The sequence below is a fragment of the Daucus carota genome, chromosome 3 (assembly GCF_001625215.2).
Source record: "Daucus carota subsp. sativus chromosome 3, DH1 v3.0, whole genome shotgun sequence".
In the NCBI taxonomy this organism is placed as follows: Eukaryota; Viridiplantae; Streptophyta; class Magnoliopsida; order Apiales; family Apiaceae; genus Daucus; species Daucus carota.
The window spans coordinates 40,030,074-40,041,341 of NC_030383.2; the positions used below are offsets into that span (position 1 = coordinate 40,030,074).

The 11,268-nt window shown below is 35.1% G+C and overlaps 1 protein-coding gene across 1 annotated transcript; it reads left to right on the plus strand.

The window, feature by feature from the left end:
* The first annotated feature begins 4,719 nt into the window (after positions 1 to 4,719).
* LOC108214190 (aluminum-activated malate transporter 4) lies at positions 4,720 to 10,118 on the plus strand. The gene is made up of 6 exons (XM_017386034.2): positions 4,720 to 5,322; positions 7,502 to 7,639; positions 7,771 to 8,034; positions 8,124 to 8,260; positions 8,347 to 8,493; positions 9,093 to 10,118. The coding sequence occupies exons 1-6, from the start codon at positions 4,962 to 4,964 to the stop codon at positions 9,777 to 9,779; spliced, it is 1,734 nt and encodes a 577-aa protein (XP_017241523.1). The 5' UTR covers positions 4,720 to 4,961; the 3' UTR covers positions 9,780 to 10,118.
* Positions 10,119 to 11,268: the final 1,150 nt, after the last annotated feature.

Consider the following 11,268-nt stretch of genomic DNA (forward strand, 5'->3'; position numbering starts at 1 on the left):
AAAATTTATCCAACACAATTATTATGCATCTGTTGCACGAGGATGCGATCCTCAGCTTTGAATCACAGCCCTACTCCTTATACACGGGACCGCGAATTTTTCATCTACTCCGCAATTAGTTGAGATATATGGATAGAGAAGATGTAAGGCCCCCAGATGATTAGAAATCTTCATCACTCTGTGTATTATCCGGCAATCATTCCTCTCCAGACAGCGACGAGTGAGATGCATACAGGAGAGGAGTGTCCGGCCAGCTCACAAATGGAGACTCCTGGGCCCTTGCTGGTTTGTTCTGTTTGGGCACCAGTTCCATAAAACATTACCATTTCTTATAATAACAAATACGAGTATCTGTTAAGTGTTATCCGTACTGAGGTTCCGTTTCCTCCTCTAGTTCTAGAGCATTACTGGTCGCTGGTCGGTGTCATATATGTTGTTCAAGTGGTTTAATTTCATGCATGCATGTGTGTAGAACGAGTTGTAACTTGTAAAGAATACTAGTTGTATGAGCAATGGCAGGACATAGTGGATCTTTGAAGCATGGTTTTCTGGAAAGAAGTAAAGGAAGGGCGTTGTGCAGAAGCTACTCTGACTTGGGTTCTGGCAGATTCTATCCGCAGCAGTCCAGATTCACTTGGTTTAAGAATCTCTGCGACGAGGTGATCAAGTACTTAAAGAATGATGTTGGAGATGTTGCACTCAAAATCAATAAAATGGGCAGGTCTGATCCGAGAAAAGTGATATTTGCAGCTAAGATGGGGCTGGCTCTTGCTCTGGTGTCACTTCTCATCTTCTTCAAGGAACCGCTCAGTGACATGAGTCAGTACTCCATCTGGGCTATTCTTACTGTCATTCTCGTTTTCGAGTTCAGCGCAGGTATGCAACTTGATCCAACACCAAAATGTTTTTGCAAATACAATTATTCTATATTTGATGAATATTTCGCTTACGAAATTGATGTCGTTGAGTGACTCGGACTATAAGCGGACAAGACTTGTCCCAGGTCCCCAACACTTAAGGATCACAAATTTTCCAATCTTTCACATTCTAATGTGTGAAATATGCGGAATATATGTAGTTTAGGATCCCGAAAACTGATTTTGACCAGGGCTCGCAAATTTCAGACCCGCCGGAGCAAGGCAAGTGAGCAATGATGGGAAAAAAGTGACCACAACAGCAACTGCTAAGCGCGGAATTAACCTTCGTTGGACAATACTTATCCTTACTCGTATGAACCTTCGATGAAACAAACAAGTAAAACAACAATAAACAATAAACAAGACACCAAGAATTATACGTGGAAAACCTCTCAATGAAAGGAGTAAAAACCACGGGACCGTAGTCCACCCAAACAATTCACTATGATAAATTATATGGGTAATACACCAAGTTCTTCTCTTGATAAAACTAGAGGAATACAATCACCTTCACACTCTTGAAATAACTCGTCAAGAAGTATGGAACCAAATAAGACAACAAGAGAACAAAGACCCACGGCTAGGTTCAACCTCTCTGTGGCTCCGAAAGCTATTGCCCAGCCCCTCAAATACACCTCCGAATCCGATCTTCACCGTTCAGAATTTAGATATCGGTGTTAGGAAGATGCTGTCCGAAATTCAGGACGATCCGGCCGTTGGAACTCCGGAAAATGCAAAAACAAGGCAGCCAGCGCAACCAGAAAATTACCTACGAATTTTCACTCAATTTCTCTCCTTTGCCTATTTTCTCTCTTGCTTATATTTAACAAATCTCCTCCTATATTTATATATAGAGTTCCTTTTATTTTTTATGTCTTTGTGGGTCAAAACAAGAATAATCCTATTGGATTTTTAATCTCATAGGTAGAAACTAAAACCAACAAACAACAAACAACAAGTTGTGTCCTTAGCTATGGTGTTGTATGAATGACAAAACCATTCTCTTTCTCTAGCATGCAGTGATGCAGTTTAATCCATGTTCTGACTGACAGAGTTGCTTCAAACAATAGATAAAAGCAGTAGTGTATTATTGTAATAACATAGATTAAAGGTTATATGAAATGAAATTGCAGGCTAATTAGATCTTGATTCAAAATTCAATTTATAAATGCATAATTGATTTATATACATAACAAAGACAGCATAACTGGTTCAGACAGAGTTGCACGTCGAAACTATAATTTACTATTAAAAAAACTTACTGCGCAGGTAGTGGAATAATGACCTAAATAAAGAAAGTAATTAAATGATTATTTGATATAATATTTATTTTAAATTATATATAATTATTTATCTATATTATAAATTTATAATCTTATAAAATTAAAACAGTTATCACAAATCAGTATCTATTTAATAATAATATAGCAAATAACGGTAGCGCAGTATATGTTTGTATAATATTTATTACAAAACACGTCATTTTTGTAAATACCCTTTTTTAGAAAAGTTAAATTTTCAGTTTTAAAATTTTCATATATAGCTTTTCATGAGTTTTCGTTTAAGCTGATAATATTATTTTTTTCCTTTTATAATTGAGCATTTTTGATCTACTTTTCCAGAAATATTTTTTACCTAATCATTAGTTAATCAGTACTAAATCAATCCAAACAGTGATGGATCGATATAGAACATCTCTGAAGAAATTTTCTAAATATAATTAATGATCTTTATGTCATTTGAAAATGAAGTGAGAACGAAACACTTTTTACAGTATCAGCATATCTCACACGCCTCTACACACTTCTATGTTTCAAATAATTAATATAGAGATATTTTTATATGTTGAAAAATATATTACTTTTTAGTTACCTACAAACAGTGTTGTAAAAAGCGGGAATCGGACTTAGTCGGTGAGGGCACCGTCCAGCGATTAATCGGATAATCGGAGATTAATCGGAGTGATTAATCGGATCATTAATCGTAATCAATTTAATATTATTTTTAAATTATATATATATATATATATTTATAAAATTATATATAGTATAAATTTATAATCATATAAAATCAAAAGAGTAATGATTTTTTATAACCCAAAACATGCCTTTATATACATATACAAGCCTAGTCATCTCATATATTTGATTCAATCTGCTAAGGAATATATATTGCAAATTTAAGTAATTAGAGTTTGGAAGTTAATATTAAAAGAGTGAAAGGTAATAAAAACAAATTTAATTTATGTGTTTTGTCTTTCGGTGCCTTTTATTTTATTTAAAATTAAATTTAAAATTTTAAAATTTTTTCACTTTTTTTTAAATTTTTTTAAATTCACCGATTTTTGACCGATTTTTTCCGATTAATCCCGACTTTTGACCGATTAATCCCGATTTTCAGAAAAAACGATTTTTTCACCGATTAACGCTTAATCGAGACGGTGACCGACCGAACAACGATTAATCGGCGATTAATCCCGATTAATCGCCGACTTTTAGAACACTGCCTACAAATTACATTATAAGATTAAACTTAATAATTGAAGGTTGATTTAGAAATATCAAAAATTTGATTTTTAGTCGAATCTAAACATAATGTTAAAATATGAGTAAATTTCAAGAGTGTGGCTGAAGTTTACACCGATTTGTAAGTTTGTGGCCGAACTTTAAAAATTACAAAAGTGTGGCTGGAGTTCGCCTCCGCCTTTTAAAACTTTGGCTCCCGTCAAATGTCCTCTAACGGAGCTAACGGAGTTGAGGGTATTTATGGATTATTTGAAATTCTTTTCTTTTCTCTTTTTTTTTTTCTCACACGCTCTGCTGCTGTCCTCTCCATTCTCCTCTCTTTCTTTTTTTCTCTCTCTCCACACCACACCGTCCTCTACCTCTTCATCCTCTCATATCTTACTCGGATTCTCCTTGTCCTGGAGACTCGAGCACCAATGGTCGGGAGGCTCTTGATTATTGATAGCAGCGTTGGAATGACTAAAGGAGGTATGTATGCTTAACAATTGTTCCTGTGTACATTAACAACAACATAATGTTTATTGATTTGATTGGTTTTAGATTTGGTGAATAGTTTATGGAAGCATTGCAGGCTGGGGCTGATGTGAGCATGATTGGGCAATTCGGTGTGAGATTTTACTCAATTCGGTGTGGGATTTTACTCTGCTTATCTGGTGGTGGAGAAGGTGATTGTGACCACCAAATATAATGGTGATGAGCAGTATATTTGGGAGTCGCAGGGCGGTGGTTCATTTGCTGGTGGTTCGTCTTTCTCAAGGATGATTAAGGAACCCTAGCTCCTCAGTTTCTTCCCCCTTTTCCCCAAACAATTTTATTTATATATTTTTACGTATCTACCCCTTTATTTTTTTAATTTCTAAATGAGTTAACAGCTAAAATCTAACGGACTTAACGGTAGCCAAAGTTTTAAAAGGCGGAGGCGAACTCCAGCCACACCTTTGTAATTTTTAAAGTTCGGCCACAAACTTGCAAATCGGTGTAAACTTCAGCCACACCCTTGAAATTTACTCGTTAAAATATATTGAAAAATAATCAGAAAATTTTAATAAATGAAAAAGTTTATAAAACCCTAATTAGGACCAAGAGAAACTATTAAGTTTTGAATAGATTTAATTGATGACGTTTATATAAAAATTTATTAAAGATTAATTGAAATAATTAAAAATTATTCCGATCGATCAAAAATTAATTAAAAATTTAATCAATTCGACTGCTTACGAAAAAATTACGGAATAGGATTGATCGGGTGATGCCCTTTTCAGAACACATAAGAGAAGATCCACTTATCCATCGCCCCGGCCCAGACATTGTTTTCGTTTCTTTCACTGCCTATCTAATTTCCGCCAAAGTTTTATAAGTTGCTGACTTTGTGAAACCTTCATTTCTTGCACAACTCTGTGTTTCAACAAACCCATCCTCCTCCAATCATCTTCTCTTTAAACACACACATGTATCATCTCTCTGGAGTTGTGAAAACTGCTAGTTTTGTCCTAGAGTCTTAGAGAGCAGAGAGAAAGCAATGGCAGGAAACATTGGATCTTTGAAGCACAGTTTCTTAGACAGAAGCAAAGAGAGGGTATTGTCTAGAAAGAACTATTCTGACCTGGGTTATGGCAGATCCTACTCTAGTGTTGATCACCCATCAAGATTCACTTGGTTTAGTAAGCTCATCAGCTTGAAGAATGATGTTCAAGATGCTGCTGTCAAGGCCTATCAAATGGGCAGGTCTGATCCAAGAAAAGTCATTTTTGCATCTAAAATGGGCTTGACTCTTGCTTTGGTTTCGATTCTTATCTTCTTCAGAGAGCCACTTAGTTATATGAGTCAGTACTCCATCTGGGCTATTCTTACTGTGGTAGTTGTGTTTGAGTTCAGCATAGGTATGCTACTTCTTCCACTTCCTTGGTATTCAAAATTCCTGTTAAGTGCAAAAATTGTTTGGTTTTACATATAGGCATTTAAGTTTCAAGGAATTTCAAATATTTAAAAAGAGGTGTCAGGGTGCGTAAGCAACTTCCTATATGTATTGGGTATTCACACTTCCAAAGAAGTTGATCTTTGTCAATAGCTACTTTGTAGGAAGTTGAAATACCTAGGTAATCAAATTTCAACCAAGGAAGCACTTTGTTACAAAATACCACCATTCTTGTTATACTAAGTCTTATTGTTCTCAATATCTTACTATCTATTTGACTAATTGTGTGACCATGATATACTATCTATTCTAATTGTCTAGATACACAAATTATTAAACCCATATGGTCTCAAATCATCCGATTACCCTGCCACCGTTATAAGTTTTGGCCAAAAACTCTCTCCTTCAAATCCAGTAAAGTTTCATTGTTGATTTAGCTGTCACCACATCGGTGTTCATCCACTAATGCCTACCTCCAGATTAACCTTTTCGTCTAACATAAGATGGTTTTTAGCACACTCCTTGTACGACGAGAACCACTTTCTCCTAAAACATGTGATGAGAACATCTTGAGTAATGCACTTAGTTTTCTTCTTTCCCTCTTTTGATCGAACTAAAAGAGAATCATCGTCCACTAACACAAGTGAAACAATACCATTCCCTCGGGTTTTCTTTATCTCTTTATATCCTCTTTTACTTTTGGGACATAGTTTGTACATGATCTAGTTATTTACAAGAAAAGCATTCGATAATAGGCTATAGAGCAGGGATTCCTTAACTTCCCTTCCGCACTGCGAACCCGGTACTTGAGAATTCTTGGGTGCACGGTGATTCTTCTCTCACCCACAAGTGAGAGAAAATAGGGTATGCCTTTTACCAAATTTCTTTTCTTGTCCCCCCAAGGGCACTTTCATTTGATGTGCCACTCGATATTTTTTATCAATTTTTTGACTTATATAATAAAAACAATAGTCTAATCCAAAGCCAAATTCATTTTTCCAGAGTACCACAATAATCTATTCTTAGAGTCAAAATTAGGATAAACAATCATCTTGTGATTTTTCTTCAAATTTATTCAGTTAAATGATCAAGCTATTGAAATTATTCAAATGATTTATCAAATCTTCATTTTCTTTTATTTGGAATTCGAACAAATTTTTCTTAAGAAACAATTTTCCAATTTCTTTTATTTCGAATTCTAAAGTTTTTTCTTGAGAAACAATTTTTTGGGCAAAAACTTTGAGTAATATGTCTTTGTCAACTTCTCCCACATATTTTAAGCATTATCCTCCTCAAGAACATCATAATTAATTTCTGATGCAAGGGTCAACTGGATTGTCAATGCCACGCGTAATTTGATATCTTTCCATTTTGTATTTTCCACATTCATAGGTTTCTTCATAAGTTGCGTACAAGCCTCGCTGAACTAACAGATTTTTCACTTTACTCTATTACAAGGGTTAACTGTTTCTTCCATGATAGAATACTTTCGAACTTAAAAAGTACCCCCTTCTGACTCCGGTTTTGTTTGTGTCTCGAACTTTTCTCCAACCTGTCATCACGATCCTTGCCTCTTGATATAATTTGTTAGGAATAAAAAGCAAAATAACCAACCATGCAAAGCAAACACCAACTTAAATTATCAATCGAACTGGTTACAATATCACCCAATACTGGTCTTTGCTAAAAATATAATTAAACCTAAAAATACTTTGTCATAAAGATCAAATATAATATGACTAAGTATATATATCAATATCAATATCAAACTTATCTACCAAGTCTTACCAGAGTTTCAATACTTATCTTACCAATATTAATATCTGAGTATCTAATGTGTGAATGAGACATACCATCTATATTTAATTGTTGTCTACACAATTATTGTATAGGCCTATGTTTGTCAGAAATCATCCATGGCTCATATCACTCTATTGAGTTTAACCCAACAATTCTCTACATTATATGCATATAAGTTAAAACATTACCATTTTTTGGACTTTTTAACGTCTACAACTTCTGGTGCTAGAAAATCAGAAGTGCAAATCACTGCCTTCAACTTCTCTTTTCCCTGCATTTCAGAATATATGACTTAACTATCTGTCTCAGTTACTAGTGTGTTTGAATTTTTCTCGAAAATGCAGGAGCCACACTTAGCAAAGGAATTAATCGCGCTTTTGGAACGTTTTTAGCTGGTGGACTGGCTCTTTGTAATGCTGAATTATCCTTATTGGCTGGGAAGTTTCAAGAAGTTGTAATTGTAGTTAGCATCTTTATTGCAGGTCTGTATGTAGCACAAGTTATTGACTTTACATCTAAATGTTATTATATAGTTGTCTATGTAGGTTTAATCATAATCTAAGCAAGTAAAGAATCATCTGATATTGAAGAATTACTTTGTTTTGGTAATAAGGATTCTGTGCAAGCTATTTGAAACTGTATCCGGCAATGAAGCAATACGAATATGGGTTTCGGGTGTTCTTGCTGACATATTGTATCGTCATGGTATCTGGGAGTGAAAAATTTGTACAAACAGCTGTTTCACGCCTGTTGTTAATTGCTGTTGGTGCTGGTGTTTGTTTGCTTGTAAATGTTTGTGTTTATCCCATTTGGGCTGGTGAGGATTTGCACAAATTAGTTGCGAAAAACTTTAATGGTGTTGCAACTTCTTTGGAAGGTTAGATAAGGATCTTTATCTATGTTTTTCTGTGGGTTGATTTGACTTTGATATAAGTTGCTCAATTCTATCTTTTATGTTATCTGCAGGTTGTGTTAAGGGATACCTGCAATGTGTTGAATATGAGAGAATCCCTTCCAAGATTCTTACATATCAAGCTTCTGATGATCCATTGTACAGTGGATATAGATCTGCTGTACAGTCCAGTAGTGAAGAGGAAACTTTGGTACGTATGTTACTTTAGTATGTGCGTTTGACAGAAGATAGACAAGAAAAGACATGACTCTGTTCTATATTTGTTTTTCTTTTCAGTTGGGCTTCGCTGTGTGGGAGCCCCCTCATGGACGTTACAAAATGTTCAAATATCCTTGGAGTGACTACGTTAAAGTTAGCGGTGCACTGAGACATTGTGCATTTATGATCATGGCAATGCATGGTTGTATACTTGCTGAGATACAGGTAAAGTTCATAGTTTTCATTAGTCGATATTTCCATATGCTCTTCACACACTCTTTTGCTTCTCTAGTGTCTCTTCCCTTTTTTATTCTAGTCTGTTGCAACTCAAACATTTTATCAATCTATCACCGTGTAAATTTTTTATGTAATAACAAGATTTCCTTGGGTACGGTAAATAGCATAACGAAGATTACCAATTATTTCGAGTTCTAGTTTCATCAGCAAGTAGATAATTATTACGAGATACTTTTAGTGCTAGGCTTAGGTATTGTTAAATTTATGGATTTGGTATACTGCTAAAACCTTTGGTGCCAACCAAAAATCCTGAATTGGTTGTCATAGTTTGTCTTGTGTCCAAGTGAAACTCAAGTATTCTATTCACCAACTTAACTTTTTCTAGTGTGTCCGCGTGAGTATCTGCGTTCTTGAATGTTTGATATACTCTGAAAAGTATACTTAATGACTATGGAAACTGAAAGTCATGCATCCCCAGGTCTAAATTAAAATTCTGATATATATCCTCTTCTGCAACCCCAGATCGTATCAGCAACTGTTGAGCTTTGTTTTGTGGCCTGTAGGATTTAAATTAATTAATTTTGTAGGCATCAGCTGAGTTACGACAGATTTTCAGCAATGAGATTCAGAGAGTTGGTACTGCAGGAGCTAAAGTACTACGCGAGCTCGGGAAGAAACTAGAGAAAATGGAGAAGTTGAGTTCTGGAGTCTTGCTCCAGGAAGTGCACGAGGCTGCTGAAGAGTTGCAAATGATGATAGACCAAAAATCATATCTTCTGATCAATGCTGAGAGCTGGGCAAGTAGCAGAATGCCCAAGCAGTTTGACAATCCTGAACAATTTCAAGAACTGCATGACAATGAAAACCAAAACTTGGTTATAAGCTCTCTCAGCGAAGTAGCTCTGCACTTAAAATCAACCCACACATTAAAAAACTGGGATCCTCAGAATCTGCACAATCCGTCTGCTGCCCAATTGGATTCATCTGAAACGGAAGAAGTGTTCAAGCAGCAGATGCATTGGCCTTCTCGGCTGTCTATTCACGATGATGTCATTGTGAATCAACGTGAAGTAAGGACTTACGAAAGTGCAAGTGCATTGTCATTGGCGACATTTACATCAATGCTGATTGAGTTTGTGGCAAGGCTTCAAAACCTTGTGAATTCATTTGAAGCTCTTAGTGAAAAGGCAAAGTTTGTTGAACCCGTAGAGCAAACAGCAGCACCCACAGAAGCGGTTGGTTTCTGGACGAGGTTGTACAAGTGGATCTGCTAGCACCATTTGCTCTTTGTTGTCGAACTTTGGTCGAGTTCACTTATTTGGAGTTATATTTGTGTTGCAGTGGAGAAACAGTTAGAGAATTGGTGATTGTTGTCCATGTATACAAATGAAGTTATCTGGTTCTTCTAGTGATGATGAACAGGTTTGCAGTTGGAGGTGGGTACATTGGGAAAAGAAAATAAGTGCAGTTTTAATGTATTGTATACATGAACATATTTGTGATTATTTACTCCAAGAGAACATCCAGGCTTCAAGAACATGAGCTTGTTTATAATTGTATAATTACACCATTTTCTTGGTTGGAAAAGCAAGTGGTTGATGTGTTCCTTCCCACTTTTTGTGTGTTCATTATTTTCAAAAGAAAAGGTGAAGTCTTGTTTCTATGCTCTCTACGGATGATTTGATGAGTGAAATAGCAAGAGTTATTTAACTTATTCCAAATTAGATGGTCATACAAAAGTATATTAAAAGGTAATTTGTACACGTAGAACTGCACAAAATATTTATTTACATTCATTCTTAAAGCATTCCTAGTAATCTCAGTGAGTCTTATCTTGTGACATGGTTTTCTTGTTAATGATTAGTTTCTATATCAAGTCTCAAGATCTATTCTAGTGTTATCGGATAAGTTTTAAGTTTTAAGATGGCTGAGCAAAGCAATGAAATTCGTGAAATGGAGGAGAGTTTTGCTAGATTTTTTCTTGAAGATGAAGGACACTAGGACAGGAAGAAGTCGGTTATGTGGAAGAGTCAGAGGTACTAAGGGGATGTTTGGATCGTGAGTGGGAATGGGAATCGGGAATCGGAATGAACGGTATGGGAATGGGTATCCAAGAGGAGTGTAAGGAATGAATTACCTTCCAAGTGGAATTGGGGTTCCCATGTCATGTCACAAAATTGCTAATCCAAACATCAAACATGGATTTGAGGTTCTGATTCCTTTTAACCGGGCTCATTAACCATGACCAAACGCCTCCTATGGAGACTGATACAAGGTGGTGTTTGATTAGGAAGTTCCTTAAGTTTTCATCTATTGATTTTCGGGATAAATATCAAGTTGCTGACTCGTTTCGTCCAAATGTATCAATTGAGTGACTGATTTCCAAATTGACTCAAATTAGACACTCATTAGAAAAATTTGTATCAAAAATATTACTCTATCGTTAGTCAAAATTTTGAAAATATTATATATCGAGTTTCACACATTTTTTATGAATGGTATTACATCCAAATGAAAGATTCCGAGTCCTACTATTTTTGCTAATATTTTTAGATTTTTAAAATTTTATCAACTATTTATTTTTAATTTTTTGATTGTTTTATTTGATTTAAATAAAAATAAATAGGAGATAAATTTTTAAAAATTTAAAAATATTATCTAAAATACTAGAACTCGGAATCTTTCATTTAGATGTAATACCATTCATAAAAATTGTGCGAAACTCAATATATAGTATTTTCAAAATTTCGACTAACGATAGAG

What these genes read in the sequence shown, in the direction of transcription:
- LOC108214190 (XM_017386034.2), top strand. Translation starts at nt 4,962, where the DNA reads ATGGCAGGAAACATTGGATCTTTGAAGCACAGTTTCTTAGACAGAAGC. An exon ending in AGTTAGCATCTTTATTGCAG is followed by an intron (nt 7,640 to 7,770) that starts GTCTGTATGTAG and finishes TTTGGTAATAAG; the next exon opens with GATTCTGTGCAAGCTATTTG. An exon ending in TGTTGCAACTTCTTTGGAAG is followed by an intron (nt 8,035 to 8,123) that starts GTTAGATAAGGA and finishes TGTTATCTGCAG; the next exon opens with GTTGTGTTAAGGGATACCTG.